The sequence below is a fragment of the Mauremys reevesii genome, linkage group 2 (genome assembly GCF_016161935.1).
Source record: "Mauremys reevesii isolate NIE-2019 linkage group 2, ASM1616193v1, whole genome shotgun sequence".
NCBI lineage: Eukaryota > Metazoa > Chordata > Testudines > Geoemydidae > Mauremys > Mauremys reevesii.
The window spans coordinates 256516894-256539039 of NC_052624.1; the positions used below are offsets into that span (position 1 = coordinate 256516894).

The 22146-nt window shown below is 40.0% G+C and overlaps 1 protein-coding gene across 3 annotated transcripts in view; it reads right to left on the reverse strand.

Moving 5' to 3' along the window:
- The window catches only part of NUDCD1 (NudC domain containing 1), a 171552-nt gene that overhangs the window by 10849 nt on the left and 138557 nt on the right, over window positions 1-22146 (reverse strand). For 2 of the 3 annotated variants that reach the window (XM_039526149.1, XM_039526151.1), the window contains 2 exons: window positions 18390-18549; window positions 11166-13057 (listed from right to left, as the gene is read on the reverse strand). In XM_039526149.1, the coding sequence (XP_039382083.1) occupies window positions 12765-13057; window positions 18390-18549 (453 nt within the window). In that variant the 3' untranslated portion in view covers window positions 11166-12764. Of the gene's footprint in view, window positions 1-11165; window positions 13058-18389; window positions 18550-22146 lie in introns of those variants that run through there. The other variant, XM_039526150.1, reaches the window with a different exon arrangement.

Here is a 22146-nt window from a genome sequence, read left to right on the forward strand (position 1 = left end):
CCAGTCATTGATCTGGGATCAGTGTACGTTTCTGTAAGTTTATTTGTAATCCCAGTGACTGGAACAGCTCGATGATGGTCTGCACCATGTTTGTTGCTTCTTCCTGAGTTGTACCTTTAAGTAGACATTTGTCCAGGTACGGGAAGATCATCACTCCTTTTCTTCATAAGTGGGCTGCCACTACCACGAGGGTTTTGGAAAAAACTCAAGGGGCGGTGAAAAGGCCAAAAGGTAGTACGCTGTGTGGATAGTGACTGAGGCCCACTGTGAATCTTAGAACTCGTCTGTGAGCCGGATGCATGGTAATATGAAAATAAGCATCTTGGAGGTCGAGGGCTAAAAACTAGTCCCCCTTGTCTGGCGCTGAGATGATAGTGGCAAGTGTGACCATTTTGAACCTGTGATTCCTCACAAACTTGTTGAGCTTCCGAAGGTCTAAGATGGGTCTCCATCCACCATATTTCTTTTTGGTGAGAAAACAATGGGAGTGAAAACCCTTCCCCTTGTATTGAGTTGGAACTTGTTCCATGGCACCCAACTGTAGAAGATGGTTCACTTCCTGGTGCTCATGAGAGGGGTCCCTGAAGAGGGACAGTGAAGGGGGTAGGGGGAGGAAAGGGATGGCAAAACCTGATCTTATAATCGCCAGCACCCATTGGTCTGTTGTTATTGCTGCCCAGGCATGGTTGAATGGGCACAGGCAATGACCAAAAGATTAGGTATGAGTATCTAACAGTGCTCTATTGTAGGGGAAGTCATTCATGCCCTTGAGCAAGACTTCAAAACTGTGGCTTGTTAGTAGATGGCTGTGAAGATGAGGACTGATTTTGGGGGACCCTACATCTTTGTGAGTGTTGCTTATTTCTGTTCTGGACAAAGTGATGTTGCTGTGGGTGATGGAAAGAGGTGTCTCTGCCCTTTTGGTATGGTTGATACCAACATCATTTGTTTGGTGGCGTGTAGATGCCTAACATACATAGAGTGGCCTGAGAGTCCTTCATTGAGTGAAGAACATTTCCAGTTTTTGTGGAGAAAAGTTTCTCCCAATCGAAAGGTAGATCCTCCATGTTGAGTTGGAGCTCCTTCGGGATCCTGGACAACTGGAGCCACGAGGCCCTGTGCATTATGGCAGCTGTGGCTGGCGTTCTTGCAGCAGTGTCCGCTATGTCCACTGAAGCCTGTAGGATTGCATGGGCAATTAGTTGCCCCTCCATCATAATAGTGTTGAGTTGGGGGCGTTTTTCCTCTGGAAAGGCCTTGAGAAATTCTTGTGGCTTACTATAGTTATCGAAATTGTACTTGGCTAGAAGGGCGGAGTAATTGTCTACCCTGAATTGGAGTGTAGCTGATGAGTATACCTTTCTACCGAGAACGTCTAAACATTTGTGTTCTTTGTCTTGTGAAGTGGACCAGAATTGAAGTTGTTTCCTGCGATGATTGGTGGCTTCCACAACTAGGAAACTGGGATGTGGATGAGAGAAGAGAAAGTCCATCCCCTTAGCCTGGATGAAGTACTTTCTGTCCACTCATTTGCTGGTAGGTGGTATCGAGGCGGGGGTCTGCCAGATATTCTCTGTCGGTTCCATTATGGCATCATTGATTGGTAGAGCAATTTTGGAGGTAGTGGATGTCTAAGATTTGCAGTGGCCTGTGCTAGTTTTCATGCACCTCTTCTACGGGGATGTCTTGGCTGGCAGCTTATCTTTTAAAAAGAGTTCCTGAAATTGTTTCAGGTCATCCACTGTGCTTGGACGTTTTTCCCACATCACTTCAGACTAGTGGGTCCTAAGCACAGTGGTATTTGGATACACCATTCAATTTATTTCTATCCCCCCTTCCTACCTTCCTTTCACATCCCTCCTCAGGGACCACTCTCACAAGGAGGTTCTCCTTCAGGAGGTGCAATGTCTCCTCCTGCTGGGAGCCATAGAGGGTGTTCCTCAGTTATACAGAGGGCAGGGGGTTTACTTCTATTATTCTCTAATCCCCAAAACAAAGGGAGGTCTCAGACCTATCTGGAAGGGATCAAGGCATTCTCCATGAGATTGTTGGCCACCAAACCAATCAATTTCAAACTCATCAAGAGATATTTCCCCCATAAATAGCTTTGCACTTGAACAGCTTTCCTCCAATTTAGTATACTGGAAAAAAGGTGAAAGTGTAAAGGAAACATTACTCATCCTGCACAGTAACTGTATTTCTTTGACATGTCTCTCTCTATGGGTGCTCCACTTCAGATGTGCATGTGTCTCTTGAGTCCTAAATCGGAGATTTCCAGCAGCATTCATTCGGCCCACTCGCATGCCCTATGCCTCCTTGTGCCAGACGCCAAGGCTATATAAGGGCATCTTGAAGAATTACGGTTACTGCACAGGGTGCACTATCTGCACAGTACCACTGCCATAGCAGAGATTGCTGTAGCTAGAGCCGATGGTACCAATAGTGATGGGTGTACTGCAGGCATTGTAGATGGCAGGTGCCAATGATTGCTCAGTACCAAGGGAACCATTTGCACAGATTCTCCCTGCACACATACCGCCGGCTAAGCTGCTTGCATCAATACTGAAGACTGGGTTAAGGCATGTGACAGCACCAATGGCTCAATGGGATGCCAATGGCAGGGCCAAACTCCATGGTAGCCTATGTTTACCCTCCTTACTGAAGAAGCCAATAGGTGCCTTATTGGAGGTGAGCTTCCTCTCCTTAGAGCTCTGGGGCTTTGCAGGCCTGCCAGTATGAAAGGAAGAGTCCTTGGCCTCAATGGTACCCTCAGAGAACAAGGACCTTGACAGGGACTTGGTCTTTTTTGGAGCTGGCTCCTTATAGTGAGATTCTGCGCTCCTCTTTCTGGGAGCCTTCCCAGCAGGCTCCAGGCTTCTTTTTCTAGGGGAAGCATGCCCTGAGGTTGACAGGGCACTGGATCTGTCTGGGGACAGGTCTTCTGTCATGGGTCAGAGGGCAGTTGTAGGAAGCATTCCATAGCCAAGTCTGAGCTTTATCTGCCTGTTCTTCCTACCCTTGGGCTTAAGGGCCAAACGGAAGGAACATTTCTGGGAAATGTGGACTCCTAGAGGCAATAGACACACTTGTAGTGCCTGTCACTTACTGGTATAGCCTCCTGGCAAGAGAGGCAGCATTGGAAGCCTGGCAAACCCTGCCAGAAGACAAGTCTCTTGGAGAGAAAAAAAATGATCCGCACACCCCTATGTAGCCTCAGTGTATCCCATGAGGAGGCAGAGGGCACGTGCATAGGTCAGACAGTGCTAGCTAGAAATTTCCGACTAAGGGCTCAAGAGGCACATGTGCACCTAAAGTGGAGCACCTATAGGGACACTACACAAAGAAGAACTATATGGATCGTTAATGAAACAGGTTTTTGGGACCTTTCACATTGGTTTTTTTGCCTTCATACAAAAGAGAAAAGAAAACCTACCACCCATGGCTTTCATGTACTTCAGAAATCCAAAAAGATACAGCACAATGTACAGCTCCAAGAAGCAGATCAGTATTTTTGGTTTTAAACTATCTTGTCACCTGTGATTTTTTTTAGACCTAAAAATGAATGTCTAGACCAGTGGTTCTCAGACTTTTTGAATTGACAACTCCTTTCAGACAGCAAGCCTCTGAGTGACTCCCTCCCGCGTTATAAATTAAACACACCTTTTAAAATATTTTACACTATTTTAAATGCTAAATGTATAACCCTATTGTTTACAATGAATTTATTTTCTCACTACTTTTAAATTAAGATTAAAACATTTTTATTAAATAATTGTTATAAGCAGAAAAGGTTTTTCTTCCAACAGTTACAACAGTTTAATACTGAGGGAGGTGGGGGAAGGCAAAGAAACTTTGTCAACATCAATTTTCACAGCAGACTTAGCTCCCCATTGCCAACTTTATGTCTGCACTGCTGCTGAGCTCGGTGCTCAGAGAGCGGCGTCGGCTGGCCAGGCGCCCAGTTCTGAAGGCAGCACTGCCACCAGCAGCAGTGCAGAATTGCAGGAGTAAGGGTGGCAATGCCATACCATGCCACCCTTACTTGTGTAAGATTTGACCTTTGTGCAGGGAGGGGTGGCTATGGCCCCCACAAGTCCCCTGCTAGCACTGCCCGTGCCTGTGTGTCTGACTGTTAAATCATCATTTTTGTGTGTGCTGATCTGTGTTCTGATTGGTCTGAGATTTAATGCTCCTTCAGCTGTGCAACAATCAAGCCCTGTAAGGTTGTCTCAGTTCCGCCTTTTTAATCTAAAGACAACAAACCTGCATACGTAATACTACAATCGCCAGAGTTCAATTTCCCTAAAATGGTGATAAAACAAATCTATGTTTTGTTTAGGAACAACAATCACTGCATTATACATTTACATATACTTTTTGAAGTAAATACACTACATTACGACAGAAAGGTGTGTGTAATTTTCCAAAAATGCTAGAATTATATATTTTATAGTACTCGCTGTCAGTTTTGTGCATGTACTCACAATCTGCACGTAATAACCTCAGAACGCCCCATGAGGGGTCACCACCCCCAGTTTGAGAACCCCGGTCTAGACTTTTCACCTATAAAAACGGCAGCCATTTTTTAAGAACTACAGTCCGTTAGTACTTTTGCAACCCTTCTCTAATACTTTGTTAAATCTTATCCTCTGCAAACCTTTTTGCTGCATTTTCCTTTAGGTGGTGTTTATCTGTAGACAAGAATAAATATTTCAGGCGGGAGTCTGTCACTTCCTCTGAGTTGCATCTTAACTTTACAAACAGTCATATTGAAATCAATGGGATTAATGTAAGTCTGGTAGAATCTCTTATATTGTATCCATATTTATTGCATCACGTGACATGTCACAAAAGATTCAGTGTTTGCCTACATGAATATATATTTTAAAATTCATCATTTTGTTCACTTTTCTACATTCTAAAAAGATGATCAAAGGGATGGAATGCAAGCCATATGAACAAAGTCTGAAGGAACTGGGTATGTTTAGTTTGGAAAAGAGGAGATTGAGGGAGGGGTTATGATAATGGTCTTCAAATACTTGTAAGGCTGCCATAAAAAAAGATGGAGAAAAGTTGTTCTCTTATCACAGAGGGCAGGACAAGAGGCAATGGGTTCAAATTACAGCATAGCATATTTAGATTAAATTAGGACTATCAAGCAATTTAAAAAATTAATTGCCCGATTAAAAAAATTAACTGTGATTAATTGCCCTGTTAAACAATTGTTTAAAAATTGTGCTGTAATTGAAATCAATCTATTTGAAAATGTTGAAAACATCCAAAAATATTTAATAAATTTCAATTGGTATTCTATTGTTTAACAGTGCGATTAATCACGATTAATTTTTTTTGAATTAATAAACGTGAGTTAATTGTGATTAAATGACAGCCCTAGATTAAATCTCAGGAAAAGCTTAATTGTAAGAACAGTAGGACAATGAAACAGACTGCCTAGAGAGATTGTGGAAGCACCTTCCCAGGAGATTTTCAAAAGGAGGCTGGATAACCATGTCTCTTGGATGGTTTAGACACAACAAATCCTGCATCTTGGCAGAGGGTTAGACTAGATGACCCATGCGGTCCCTTCTAACACTATGATTTTATGTTTGCCCTTCTCCTGTCAACTGGTAGTTCAACAGATCTTATCCCTTTCCCAATCAAAACAGCTTAGTTTTCTACCAAAAATAAACATTTACTACTTTCTTAGCCTTTGTTTTACACCGTGTCTACTCAATGGTTGAGCCAAAGTCTACGTATCATACATGGCCTTTTGGGCCTATGAACCTTAGAGGCTACATTACTTGTAATCAGCATAGGTCCCGAAGATACTATACCTAATAAGTGCTGACAGTTTTGTATAGCTGAAAACCTCCATAGGTGATGTTTTCTATCCAGTCAGGTGTCATGACTAGTATTACAATGCACCTCCTCCCATGTCACTAAAATTACACAAGCTGTCGTAACTATAAAGGGAAGGGTAACAACCCTCCTGTATACAATTCTATAAAATCCCTCCTGGCCAGAGGCACCAAAATCCTTTTACCTGTAAAGGGTTAAGAAGCTCAGGTAACCTGGCTGACACCTGACCCAAAGGACCAATAAGGGGACAAGATACTTTCAAATCTTGGGGGAGGCTTTTGTTTGTGCTCTTTGTTTTTGGGTGTGTTTGCTGTTGGGACTAAGAGGGACCGGACATTAATCCATGTTCTCCAAATCTTTCTGCACAAGTCTCTCATATTTCAAACCTGTAAGTAACAGCCAGGCAAGGCGTGTTAGTTTTACCTTGTTTTCTCAACTTCTAAATGTTCCTTTTGCTAGAGGGTTTACCTCTGTTTACTGTAACTTTGAACCTAAGGCTAGAAGGGGTTCCTCTGGGCTCTTTGAATCTGATTACCCCGTAAAGTTATTTCCATCCTGATTTTACAGAGATGAACTTTACCTTTTCTTTTCATAAAATTCTTCTTTTAAGAACACAATTGATTTTTCATTGTTTTAAGATCCCAGGGTTTGGATCTGTGTTCACCAGGACTATTGGTGAAGGGATTACCAAGCCTTTCCAGGGAAAGGGGTGTAGGGGTTTGGGGAATATTTCTCAAGCCTACCCAGGAAAAAGGGGTGTAAGGGCTTGGGGGGATATTTTGGGGGAAGAGGAACTCCAAATGGTTCTTTCCTTGTTTCTTATTAAAGCACTTGGTGGCGGTAGAGTATTAAAATTTAACCTAAGCTGGTAAAAATAAGCTTAGTGGGTCTTTCATGCGGGTCCCTACATCTGTACCCTAAAGTTCAGAGTGGGGAAGGAACCCTGACAGAAGCACATTTACAATTTTGTAAATACACATTTTAAAGGTTACAAAGATTTTTTCATTTTGATGAAGGACTAGAAATGACAACCATGAGGGCAGGAATATTGGTACAAACAGGTAAAGGGAAAAAACTGGAAATCAAAGCAGTAAAAAAAAAAAAAAGTACATTCGTAGTGGCCACTGAGCTAACAATCTCAAGTCTTTCACATCCATGTACTTATTTCTAGGTCCAAGTCCCGTATTTTGCACTCGATGAAAGTTTTTCACTCAAAGTTGGGCAGACTGTTGGCTCTTTAAACACGTATTCTCCAGTGCTTTAATGTCCTTTAGATACATCAGCAGTCCCTGATTGCTTGGAGAGGTTTCCAGTTAATGGGGATTTGATACTTTGCCATCAGCAATGTTAAATTAAGAGACCTCTTTGTATAAATCCATTGTGACATCCTTCACAGTCCATAACAAGCACAATTGGCGTCAAGATGAAATTTCTATATGTAATAAATTGTGTGTCTTACTGCTTATGAATACATCTCCAACTGGAGACATGTCCAGAATGCATGTAAGAGTACCAACGGGAGTGGATGGCATATGGACAATATGGAGAACTTCTTTTATATGCTAAACTATGCATGGTAATGTATACTTTGTGTAGCAAAGATTACACACTGTACAATTACTTATTTTGTTACATTAAGAGTGTATTTTGTATTGTTCCTGATCATTCCCCAGAAGTGTTCATTTCAACATTCTTTTACCATCTGTTTAAACAGATTATACATTTTATTTTACCTATAACATTATACCAGTAAAGATTAGAAAATGTCTTTTCCAGGTTGCAACTGCAACTCTTACTGATCACATTTCTCACCTCATTATGAAAGATCACATTAATAAAAGATATTCAATATTTGCAAATAGATTCAGATTGTTTTGAAATTGTTTAAATTAATTAAAAGACTCTCCATCAAATAAATAAATAAATAAATCAGAATAGCTTTGATTTTGAAATATTAAACAAAACATGACTTAACTGGAAAAATCTTTGTTTATATCCAGTTCTTTGTACCTAAGATTTTTCATATGTTAAATATACATTCAGAATTTGACCTTTTCTACTGCTCGCACATACAAGGTATATCATTTTTATATACAAATAAATACATACAAACAGGGTTCAGGAAGCAGTTACCAGTTGCAAAGGCAAACATCTGCATACTTCTAAAACACTAACCCTTGCAGAAACTAAACAGTTTGCACACACACAAATCCCATTTGTCCAAAGTGCAGTTATTAGTGTCTGAAAAGCACATATGTAGGTATTTGTACTCCCCAATACACATAATTCCAAAATAAGGCTGCACTGAAAAAAATCAGACCCCAAAATGCTCATTTGAATTTAACTGTGCATGTCTGCTCTATTTAACAGGTTGGAGTGCCATTAGTGTTACTGAAATAATGAATGCAAACTGTAGTTGGGCCACAGTATAAAAATAAAAATGCTACTCTATGTGTAAATGTTTATACCTACATTTATCATAGCAATTAGATCTCTCACAGAAGTAAGATAAGAGAACGGAGTCTAGAGCTAAGTAGGAGTTGGACTAATGCCATTGCAATTACATTAATATGGCTAGTAAGTGAGGCAATCTGCACCTGGTTCTCTACATCTCAGACTTTGGGATAATAAAGATTCATAGCTTTACTCAAAAAGCTATTCAAAATCTACTTATATGATGGAACCAGAAAACAACCATTTGTATATAAAACACACACTAACGCACAATCGACTGCAGCCTTTATTTCCACCCAATACAAACATTAGATCTGCATAATGTGAAGAGCAAGACACAAACTGACAAAAGCCAGAAAAATTCAAAGTTATAGGTGTAATAATGTCCATTATTCAAACCAGCCACAGAAGTAGAAGTCAAAGAAGAGTTTTAGCCTCAACTACTAATCTTGTTGCATTTGTCATTTCACAAACCTAGATACAGATTCTGGCTGGCACAGTAAATAAAAAAACAGTCAGCAGCACTGTGCAGTGGAACAATGCTGACCACTCTAGTTCTTCCTCCGGGAAAATGTGAGGAACAGCTCTGCAGGTCCTCTGTGACTTATAGTGCACAGAGATGCAACAAGACACAGCCAAAGGGTGAGAGGATGCAATGTGCATGTTTAGGGGCATATGCATATTTGATTCCCTGACTATACAATGACTGCTCCATGCAAATTGAGCTATGACCCCTTGCAAATTATTCCTATTGCTTCCAGAAAGAGGCTATCCATGGGAAAGTGCATGTAAGGATTATCATAACAAGGATCTCTGAGCACAGTACCACTGCTTTTGGCAGAAGATCTTCTGCTGCAGTGCAAACATCAGCCAGAATTTGGCCCAGGTATTGAATATCCTTTGGTATTTGTGTATTATAACCTTCAGAAAAAAGTTAGAATGGTTTATCATAGTTTTAGCAAAAGAAAAGGCGCACATTTGAAATGATAAACTGAAGGTATAAAAAGTAATTTTAAACAGTTTTTTTTAAAAAGTTTTATTTATGAATTTAATATTACAATTATTTTTAACTTGCAGAGTAATACAGTTATACACATCCAGGCAGAGGGAACATTACAAAAAGAGCATTTGAAATAGATTATTTGCACCTATAACAGCCAAATGGGTTCCCCGACATTTTGTAAATAGCATCCACCACATTTGCTTGCAGGCTGGGGCATTCATAAAGAGCTGTACTTTACAAAATGAGAGCACTCCATGGTAGTTGCAGATTCTCAGCCAAAACAAAAACCTCGCACAAAATCAGGTGACCACACCCCACACATTTTGAATAATCACATTCTACTATGTCTGAGTCTGTGGTAGCATTCTATATGACAGATAAAAGCCTCAAAATAAAATTAATGTAAAATGGGAATGCAAAAGTAAAAAAACCCAAAAAACAACAAAAAACCCAACCAAATATGGCTCTGCACTGGCAACCATTTAATTATGGATTTTTTGAGCAGAAAAGTAGGTTGATTTATATCAGCATTTATATCAGCATGTATGGCTCATCAAGGCAATTGATCTTTTAAATAAAAAATACTACTCAACTCTTTAGAAGGACATGGAAACATATTATTCTATGCAAGTTTTTTTTAGCAGAATACATTTCAGGGTCCATTCCCATTGTTAACAAGTGAGCAGAGTATTCAGAAAAAGGAGGAACACTTTTTCCACTTTAGTCAGTTTTGCTGCTGAGTAAATGTGACCTTGTTTGAAGCTCAGAACATTCTAGCAGCATCCTTTCCCTTACTATTTGTTATAACTAAGGCTATGAAGGCGTTGACAATTGTACTTGACTTTGTTTAATCTGTCCGAGAAGATAATGGAAATTAGCTTTTAGCTATTTAAGCCTTAGTAAGTGTAATTTTATATGGAATAGTTGAATTATTATTCGTTTATTCTGGAGCTTCCCTCCATTGAAGAAATCCAGTTTCACAGTTGATCTGACAGATACATTTTCCCCCACATGAGCTGACTCTTTCTGCATTATGTATTCCAGCTGGTTATGTTTTGGATCTGAACTCAGATGTGTACAAATCTCAACTTCACTTGGATTCGTTTCTTCTCAGCCTAACTATTCTTTGCTGCATGCACTTGGAGTTAGTATAAAGCAAAGCTGTTTAAAAGATTATAATAAGTGTCCTACTATATTGTTTTTGACATTGCTTATTTACTCAGTGAAAATTCAGAAGTAGGACACACATGAAACTACATAAATCTAGATAACAGAATATTAAAGATTTTTTTCTGTTTTATAGATAGTAAAAGTAAAGAGACATCTTGGAGGTTGGGCCCAATTGTGTTCTCTTAGTCTGGTCCTGAAGTTTTTTTGCTGTAGGATGGCTACCTTTAAATCTGCTATTGCGTGTCCAGGGAGGTTGAAGTGTTCTCCTACAGGTTTTTGTATATTGCCATTCCTAATATCTGACTTGTGTCCATTTATCCTTTTACGTAGAGACTGACCAGTTTGGCTGATGTACATAGTAGAGGGGCATTGCTGGCACATGATGGCGTATATAACATTGGTGGACGTGCAGGTGAATGAATCGGTGATGTTGTAGTTGATCTGGTTAGGTCCTGTGATGGTGTCAGTGGCATAGGACCAGACTTCAAAGAGAAACTGCTTAGCTTCCGTTTTTTTTGCAAATTTGACACCATCAGCTCAGGATTAAACAAAGACTGTTAATGGCTTGCCAACTACAAAAGCAGTTTCTCCTCCCTTGGTGGTCACACCTCAATTGCTAGAAGAGGGCCTCATCCTCCCTGACTGAACTAACCTCGTTATCTCTAGACTGATTCTTGCCTGCATATTTATACCTGCCTCTGGAAATTTCCATTACATGCATCTGACGAAGTGGGTATTCACCCACGAAAGCTTATGCTCCAATACATCTGTTAGTCTATAAGGTGCCACAGGACTCTTTGTTGATGCCTAGAAGTGTCTGTTACCTACCAAGCTGAGACATTTCCTTCTAATATTTGCTATAATCTGAAATAATGTAGAAAAAGATATGCAACAACATGGAGGACGACATAACACAAATTCACTGTTCAGTTTATAGAAGTCATGTTTTTACTTTATCTTTCATGAAGTTTAAAAGTATCAGCTGAAAGAGATACTTTACTTAGGAATCTTAAGCAAAAATCTAAAACAGGAGTTCGAGACCAGCCAGCTTTTCATCTTAACCATGTTGGGAATGTCTCTTTAAAGATGTTAAAAAATTCTGTAGATCGAACTTCTGACAAATATATATATTTGTTAAACAGAACCTTACATTGTTACGGTCAGCAAGGCCACTATGTAAAAGCAGCACCTCTTTCTTAAGCCTTACTTCTATAAGCTGAGCATGTACAGCATAGTTATAGGAATATGAGATAATAGTTAATTAAACCCTAATTGCAGAATCTATATTCATGGTGATGAAGTATAAGGCAGAAGCAGCACAGCTTGAGTTTCGTATCTCAGGTTAAGTTTGACTGCCAGGTAATATGCCCATGATTTAGTGGTAAAGGATCAGATTTCATGTGGAAGTAACTGATATACAAACTTAGAATCTCACAACTGTACTTCAACCTGTACCATTTTAAATTTCAGACAAATGTTTTCTTCTCTCTTCCTCTGCACCCAAGAGAAAACTACCAAAACCATTTTAGTTTAAGTTTTTAAAATGTTTGAAGATTTAATGGGAAGCACAAATGTGTCTCAATCAGATTACTACAATTGCATGTATATAATGGGGTATTCAACCTGAATAAAAAATATGCCTGAGAAAAGCAGATGCCCAACACACCATCATTTAGCAAGTGAGCCATGATTTGCTAATACTAAGCAAAGACATTTAAACATAAATTGAGAGTAAATTTTCAAAAATAATTTAAATGGCTCTGTAAAATATCTATTATTTGGGTAAAGTGTGATCTTTGCCTTGTGTTTATATAAGCTTGTAATAAAACAAGGCTTTGTTTTATTTATCTGAATAATACCCACAGAGAGAAACTGTGGCAATTATACAAAATAGAAATAAGTGAATACTCAAGATCTTCTTGAATGGCAGAAGTGTGGTGGAAAAACTATATGAAAAAAGCAATGCATGGATGGATCATTTCACACATGACTCTGGTAACTGATTAAAATGCTACTAGCACGGACACTTTTCTTGCATTTTTCCATAGAATTGGAAGTTCCCACAAACTTCAGTGACAATGGAGTTGAAAAGCTTTATCCAACTGGGCACAGAGACAAGGTCCAGTGAACATATTTTGGTTGTCCTTTTAAAAATTAAATAGACTACATATGATATTTCACTTCAACTTCAGTAGTACGTGAATGAACTTTAGCTAATATCTCATCATTTCTCAGACCAATTGTGAATACATCCAAGTCAACAAGACATATTGGATAATTAATTTTCAGTGTTTACCTTTATTAAAAACAAGGATTTTGTTGTGAGAACAAATAATCTCTCATTTGTAGCTTGAAAGCCCAAGATAGGATCACTGGCTTCCAGGGTTGCTACCAGCTGCTTAGCAACCTGCCCTACTTGTCTTCCCTCCTTCCTGTTGTAGAGAACAGTGGATAGAGGAGTGGGCTGTCGATAGATGAACACTCGACGCAGGCACTCACAAATAGCAGCATAGGAATAATTTGGAGGACAAGCGGTGAATTTCTTGTCTTGCTTTGATGCTTGGACATAACCTGCAAAGCATACAGATATACAGAGGAAAGAAAGAAAGTCAATATATATTTCAACTGTGCTTTATATTGCCATTTCAGAATCCTGTGCTTATATTTTAAAAAATTAATACACAAAAAGGTCACAAAAAGATAATAATACACATAAAGGACAATTTAGTACTAATGGCTCCCTTTGTCCTCTTAACACTTATCTCTGACACCTCTATGCATGCCCCTCTCTATGCCTGAAGACCCCTTCTTGACAGAGACATTCTTCCACTGTCTCTTCCTCAGAACATATTTCTTCAGTGAGAACTATGAGGCCTGGTACCACTTCCCAAAGAAGCGAAAACAAAACAGCTGTTAGCAAAACTCTAAACACCACACACCGTATTCTTCAAAAAACATACAGCACATACTCTCTGAATACTCACTGAAATTTCTATAGGCTACATTTGAAGAATTTTTATTCTTCAAAACCAGGAGTTAAATTAAGTCCGTTCTTTAAGAAATGTAGCACCCCGTACACATCGTTTTTGTCCCAACACATTCTAACAGTAAAACACAGATCCACCAAATTCCTCATAGAGTTACAACTCACTGAATTATTATGCATAGGCTACATCAGGGGCTGAAGAATAAATATTTTCCATCACTGAATAACATTAGATAACTGTCCTCTTTCAAAAACTGATTGCCATCCAATATTGTGTCAAATGGGAGTGAGGCTATAGGGCCGATCTTAGTAAAATGGGCTACCATCTTCCAAGGGTAGTTTGGCTTCACTCTCATTGAAAACTATGTGGCCATTTTGAAAAAGACATCTCTGTTAGTAGCAGAGACACATTCTATTTCTTCCTGTTCCCCTAGGGTGTCATTACAGGGCTGAACTTAGGTTGTTTGGGTACCTTAGCTGTCCATACCTTAATATGTCTAGATTTATTTTATGTTTAAACCTAACTCTAAACTTCCTAAGTTTGTAAATGCTTGTTTTTGGAATAAATACAACATTCCTGCAATGTCTGTATTCTTAAGTTACTGATATTTGTTCAACCTTAACTCCAGTTTAACACAGTTTTATCTGGAAATAACTTACTACTAAGCTAGACAGCCAATGGCACAGATAAGGACCCAAGGTTGCTCTAAGAGGAAGTCTAGCCCAGCCCAGGAAAAGTTTTTATAAAGAGTGCTAGCTAATACATTTAATTCACATATTTTTAAATCCTAGTGTAGACAAGGTACGTCGGGTTTAAAAACAATCCTGGGGGTGAGGGAGTCTAGAGCCAATCGCTACCATATGATATGTTGAAATACGTCTTGGCCTGTTTACATTGCGGCTTAAAAGTAAATGAACGTGTTTTAATTAATTTTTAAATGTCTTATTTTCCTAGTCTATACATAGCCATGGCAGCAACATTGGGTTGGTAGCAGAATACAGACTGCTGAGCAGCTGGAAGACAAGGAAGATTTCAAGTCAGTCAGGGATTTAGAAGGGGAAAGACCAACACTCCCATCCTTCCAACCAGCTGCAGTAATGAGAGGGGAATAAAACCCTTGTAAAGTTATTTGTAAAGGTACGTCTATACTACCCGCTGGATAGTCGGGTAGTGTTCGATGCATCGGGGATCGATTTATCACGTCTCGTCTGGAAGCAATAAATCGATCTGCTAATCGATGCCTATACTCCACCTCGGCAGGAGGAGTAAGCGCAGTTGATGGGGGCGCCGCAGCAGTCAACTTGCTGCCGTGAGGATGGCCAGGTAAGTCGAACTAAGATACTTTGACTTCAGTTACGCGAATAGCGTAGCTGAAGTTGCGTATCTTAGTTCGAAACTCCCCCCCGCTAGTGTAGCCCAGGCCTAAGTGGGGGAAGGGGGGACCCTCAAAAACCAACTTTTCCTTTACAGATTCATGGAGCTCAAAGCCAGAAGGGACCATTAGATCATCTAGTTTGACCTCCTGCATCTCACAAACCATTACATTTCACCCAATTACCCCTGTATCGAGACCAATAACTTGTGTTTGGTTAAAACATAACTTTTAGAAAGGCATCCAGAGATGGAGAATCCACCACTTCCCTTGGTAGTTTGCTCCAATAGTTAATCACCCTCACTGAAAAATGTGTGCTTTATTAGGGATGCAACATGGAAAATCTTTACATCATCTCTCTCACACATACAGTGGTGACTACTGCCAGGAAAGGGAGCGAAGGCACTGTCCTTTTGGCTCTACTTCACACAAAGAGGAGGATTTGGTCCCAAATGATCACAATTCTCCAATCACTCTCTATGTACTGTGGGACTGATTTTAGACCAGCAATTAAAATAGGGAAAAGAAGAGAACAGGACTAGAGGCATTGTGTTAGTGAATAAAATGAGCACTGTGGATTCTGTAAAACTACCTTCTTTACCCCACAAGATGCTCACTTACTACCACTGACTGGCTCTAGCATGATATTTCTAATGTTTGGTTGTAGATAAACAAGGTGGTGACATATGTCTTTTCTGGCAAATAAAAGGTAACTAGATTAGCACAGAAGTGTAAACTTCAACACGGTACTGTAAATGATAGTACAGTAAGGAGGAAAACATGGAGGAACAATGATGTTTTTACCCCCACAAGCACAGAAAGCTTGAAGAGGAATTTTAATTTTCTAGCATTTATTTCCAAAATTATAGAAATATTAGTGCACCTAAAGTCTTAAAAGAGTATTAATGATTAATTGTAAGATGCTTAAAATTAATTACTACTAGTTTGGAAAAAGATTTGCCTTGTCTTTTTTTAAAGCATTATAAAACCAGTTTGCATACAAAAATAATGACAAATATACAAAGACTGAGAAATGATAGCAGATTTTAAAGGTACTTGAAGCCTAAAGTGACATTAGATCAAGGTAAGAAGCTGATAATATGATAGTTCAAGTACAAAATAAAACAACTAATACAAAAGGAAAAGAAAATCAGGTATGAGAGTTCAAATCCCAAAGTAGACAACAAACACAGTCTGGTTTGATTAGGTAAGCCACTATCCAGAATAAGTGTGTTCTCAGACTTTGCTGAGAACACAGTTATAATGGAAGTGAAGGATTTCTTAGCTTCTCTCACTGATTTAATGTGGGCTTGTACCAATGACCAGTGTTTACTGGACTGAGATCTAGTCTTTTCTGCCCTCCTATTTCATCTGTTGGAAGTCATTCATGAGTCATGATGACTAGGACAAACAATGTGAAGACAAGAGGCCACCACGGGAGCAGTGTTCTGTGGTCTGTTGCATTCTACTAGCTTATCAGTACCCTAGTCAGGCAGTTCATTATTTCCGAGCTGCAAGTCCTGGAAATCTATGGGATTCATAAACTTGCAAGCATGCAACAGTTATGTCTGCCTCTAACTGGAGGCGCTGGGATGACAGTTTAGGCATTTTTACTGTGGCTCCAGCACACTCACTGAGGCAGAAAATAAGTTCCAGAGACCACGGGGAGGGACCTTATAGTTATCATCGTGTATGTGAAATCTTGTGCTTGACTGATTTTGATGGAAATAAGATACAGATTTCAGAGCTACAACCTTAGATTCAGAAATAGAAACCAGATTCAAAAGGCTGAAATAAAAGAAGAGACATTTTATTAATAACTGGTTAATAAACTAAAGGACAATACTGGCATAAGAGCAAATGGATATAAACTGGTCATGAACACATTCAAGCTGGAAACAGAAGAAAGCTGCTAACCATCAGAGGAGTGAGGTTCTAGAATAGTCTTCTAATAGGAGTTGTGGGGGCAAACAATGTAATTAGTTTTGAGAGAGAGAACTAGACAAATTTATTAGTGCAACTGTGTGATTTTATTGTTTTTGATGGTACAGGGGTAGCGTTCTGCAGCCCTGGGGCTCACTTCTGGTTTATGTCTTATGTTCCTAAAAGCGCACGTTTCAGCTGGCCATCTGCAGGAGTAAAGAAGGGATGTTTCTCTCCCCCAGTGTATTCTGAGATTTTTTTTTTAATTATTTTTTTTTAAATCTCTCTCTGTGATGCATCAGGATTGGCTAAGGATGGAGATGGGACGTAGGATGGGGAGGGCAAAAGCTTTAAGGTGGCACCAAGCAGGTGCCTGGTTCGCTGGGATTCTTGCTCACATGATCAAAGCCTAACTGATCGCCATATGTGGGTTCGGGAAGCAATTCTGCCCCAGGTCAGATTGGCAGTCACCTTAGGGAGGGGTTTTGCCTTCCTCTGGAGCCTGGAGTGCAGGTCACTTGCCAGGATTATCGGAGTATCTCTCACTTAATCAGTTTCCTGCCATGTGGGGTCTTGTGCACTTGTGCACCTTGTTCCTTCCTATTTTCTGCCTGTGGCACATAATATGTCTAGTCTCCTGTGGGCTGTAATACTTTGGTCTAATTTCAGCTGCTGGGTGGTGTTGATGGCCCATGAATCACAGGTCAGGCTAGATGACCTGGTGGTACCTTTTGGCTTTGAACTCTATGACCATGATGTCTACAGACCAGCAGCTAGATAAAAATAGCCAAGGTGTAAAAGATGAACAATATCAGTCTCCTTGCTGCCAAGGTTAATTATTTAAAAGAAAATTACAGGATAGTTACTAAGATGAGCCTTCATTTTAAATGTGAAAAGCTGAAAAATAATACAAAATATGAATGTGAGGCTACTTGGCCTGTCACCTGGAACTTAAAGAGTCACCAGACTCTGAAGACCGCTTATTAAAAATGTACCTTGCCATGAACACATTACACCTGTACTCTATGCCCTGCACTAAATGACTGCTGGTTTCTGGTAGACTTTAAGATGCTTGCTGTGAGCTAAAAAGCTTGAAATTGCCTGGGGCCTACTTACCCAAGAGACTCACTCTTTTCCTGGGTCATATGGCCACAGCTGAGGTCAGCAGTGGTACTCAAGCTGAAACCCCTCATTATAAAAGGGAGCTTTCTCTGACCGTTGAGCTCCCCTCCATGATCTGAAATAGCCCAAGTCTGTTGACATTTAAGGTACATCTCTTCTCCCTGATATTATGTCAAGTATTCTTAAACCTCTTGTTCACATGTTTATAAACATTTAGTTATGAAGAATGATGCACTGACCTCAACGTTCTTGTGATTAGATAACCTTTTTAACTTCTAAGCTAATCTTCTGTCAAGGCACAGACATTACCTATACCTTTTGTTCTAGTACTTCTAAAATTAATCCAACATTCTCTCAACAATAGAATTAATGTACTAATCAATCAAAATTTAATTAGAGTAACTCATGAACAAAACATAGATCTAATGGAAATAAGATGCCAAAACCTTGAGTAACATTTGTTAGAAAGAGACAGGCCACTGAACAGTTCATTCCATACCTAAAGCATTGAAAGTTGCAATGTGCTCCCACATATTGTCTGGTTGGTCAGACCGTGGTTGCCAGAGAAGAGCATCAATATCATGCCGCAAACAGAAGCAAGGCATTTCTTTGGGATCCACCACTGCTGAGAAGAGATACTGGTTGCTTCCAAGATTTACCTAAAAAAGAAATTAAATAAATCTTGAAGATGAATTCAAAAATTGCAAAGTACTCACAATATAAATAGCAGCAGATTTTCTGTCATATATACAGTTAAGAGACTTGGTAGAATGTTTTCTTGCAATATTGTATTACTGAAACATATTTGTTTGCAATATTGTTGTAGCCATGTTGGGCCCAGAACATGAGAGAGACAAGGTGGGTGAAGTAATATAATTTAATAGACCAACTTCTGTTGCTGGAAAAGAAGCTTACAAGCTTTGCAGAGCTCTACAGCTTGATGGTCTCTAGGATATGGGTTCTCCAGCTGGGTGTTGAGGCACCCAGGATGGGGTCACCCAGGCACCCAGGATGGGGTCACAAAAAGGTTTCTAGCCATTTAATTTTATTGACTCAGTTTGATCATAATGATTGGGTTTCAGACTACAGCCCTAATTATCAGGACAAATTCTATTCACTTTCCACATGTGAGTGATTCCCACTGACTGCTGTAAGATAGCTTATATGGGAAAGCTAGAAGGATTCACCCCAGTATCCTATCTAAACACAACACACAATTAAATGTCACATATCACTTTAATTTACTATGAAACAGTCTTCTTGGATAATTAACAGCAATACCGTACGTTTATGTAGCACTGTAGCTACCAAATGCTCAAGAAGGAGGTTAGTATTATATGAAAAAGGGAAAGTAATTAAGTGGCATGGCCAAGGCCAAGGCCACTGAAGGATTAACAGTCAGGAGTTCCTAGTTTCCAGTTTGATGCTCAGATCACAATTAGAGGAATAAATGTACCTGAGATCTCCTTTACACCTGAAAATGTTCTCACATGCCAAGAGTATAAGCAGTTGTTGCTAAATTAAGATTAAGCAGTTGTTGCTAAATTAAGATACTCTGAATTATTGTAATTTGAAGCAGGTGATGGAGATGTGAGATTGCTACACCTGGTTTCAGATCATGCTACAAGTTTATTAGTATTATTACTCCTCTAAGTAGGTTCTGTAGAATATTGAATCTTGTAGATCAGTACTTTGGTAAGGGCAGTCCCCCCAGTACTTGGATTTTTATATTGATTGTTAATTATTTGTATTGTGTAGTACCTAGAGGCCACAGCCCCATTATGCTGGGCACTGTACAAAAATATAATAGAGATGGTCCATTCCCCGGAAAAAAGCTTACATTCTAAGGATAATATGAAAGCACATAGATACAGCAGATGGAGAACAGACACAGAGATTAAATTATTTGCCCAAGGTTATGCAGGGAGTCTGCAGTAGAGCTGGGAACTGAACCTAAATCTTGTAAATCAAGCCTCAGCTATAATAGTGTGAGATAATCCTTTTGCAAAGTCAAGCCTCAGCTACAAAGCATCTAGAGTACAGGTATTGAAGGGTATGTGCTGTTTAGGAAAGACAGAAATAAAGGCAAAGGTGGTGGAGTAGCATTGTATATCAATCATGAGGTAGACTGTAAAGAAATAAGAAGGGATGGAATGGATCCCATTTGGGAAGAAAGCCACTACAGCCTCCCCTGAGAGAGTGCTTGGGGTGTGCTATAGACCACAGGGATCTGATTTCGATATGGATAGAGACCTTTTTAATGATTTTAATGAAGTAAATACTAATGGGAATTGTGTGATCATGGGACACTAACTTCGCAGATATAGACTGGAGGACAAGTGCTAGTAATAATCATAGGGCTCAGATTTTCCTAGATGTGATGGTGAAGGAATCCATCAGCTAAGTATCAGAGGGGTAGCTGTGTTAGTCTGGATCTGTAGAAAGCGACAAAGTACTGTGGCACCTTATAGACTAACAGAAGTATTGGAGCATAAGCTTTCGTGGGTGAATACCCACTTCGTCAGAAGTAGTTGATGAACCAACAAGAGAGGATGCCATTTTAGATTTGGTTTTGGTGAGTATGAGGACATCATAGAAGAAATGGTTGTAGGGGACAACTTTGGTTTGAGTGATCATGAGCTAATTCAGTTCAAACTAAATGGAAGGATAAACAAAAATAGATCTGGGACTAGGGTTTTTGATTTCATAAGGGCTAACTTTAAAAAATTAAGTAAATTAGTTAGGGAAGAGGATTAGACTGAAGAACTTGTGGATCTAAAGGTGGAGGAGGCCTGGAATTACTTCAAGACAAAGTTGCAGAAACTATCAGAAGCCTGCATCCCAAGAAAGGGGAAAAAATCCAAAGGCAGGAGTTGTAGACCAAGCTGGACGAGCAAGCATCTCAGAGAGGTGATTAAGAAAAAGCAGAAAGCCTACAAGGAGTGGAAGATGGGTATGATCAGCAAGGAAGGCTACATTGTGGCCATCCCCATGGTATCATCTTACACTATTATCCAAAAGAAGCAGAAACAACCAAACAGAGTGAAGAACTATGCAAGTTTGAAGCCATCATGGGTTTGCAGCAGCAGGAATCAGATGAATCTAGGACAGAGCCCTCTGCCTCTTCCCTCACAACCCTGTTCAACTGGCTTTCCTCACAAAAATCTATGCAAGACATCTCATGTGACATTCAATCATGCAGGCCACACTTTGTAGTCCAGATTGAATATTGTGTGTTCAGTTAGGAACAAGTGGCCTGCATGTGTGGCTCATGGACATCAGAGGCCATATGGTATCCTGCTGGATATGAGTGTGTGTCGGGGGGGGGGGGAGGTTGGGAGGAGCCACCAAGTGGGAGCAGGGACAGAAAGTCGAGAGGTGGGGTTGAGTGCTGCCACCGTTTACCCATTCTGCAAATCAGCCAGCACCCCACAACACAATCCCCAGCTTCCACCCAGCCCTCAGCCACTATACCCAGCTACCTTCCAGCTCCATGAACTCTACCTCCAACCACGCTCATCTCTCCCCAGCTCCCCCCTGAACAGCCCCACAAACCCAGCTGTCTCAAACTTTCACTTTCCTTATCCCCAGACCTCTGCCCAACCTGCTCTCCCAATTGCTGAGCCTGTTCTCATCTTTCCCAGTGGACAATCCTAGCCATTCCAAATTTCCACTTCCACACTACCAGAAACCCAGCTGCCCTGGCTTTCCCACTCCAGAGAGCCCCTATCCAGTACCCATCTATGTCCCAGACACGCTTCACCATCTATTCACCTGCCAAGTTTTCTGTAGCTCTATGTCCTATTCCCACCACTGCTTGGAGCAGGATGTGTTGACCTTAAGCTGAAGTATATGGTTAGATACAAATTAATTGGGTAACACAGATGCGTTATCATGCAACATTTGACTTTGTTTCTCCAGGGGAGGGGAAGTGAAGCAGTGGGGGAAGAGACATTAATCTTAGTTGGACATTGTGTCTTTGCACACGTACGAAGAGCAAGGTAGGGCAACTCAGAAAGACCAGAAACTGCAAATACAAGAAGTGAACAGTAGTTTACCAGACATGCTCAGTAGCTCTTCGGAGGTGGTATGGCAAATTTTCATTGTGGGAAACCTACCGTCATACCTTAATTACCCTCTGAAAGCTGAGCCAGACAGCAAAGGGGAAAAGGTTAAAAATAGCTCTTTAGATTGATTCAGGACCAATAATTGTGTTTGCTGTGAGGGCTGGGTCCCAATAACTATACCTGTTCAGG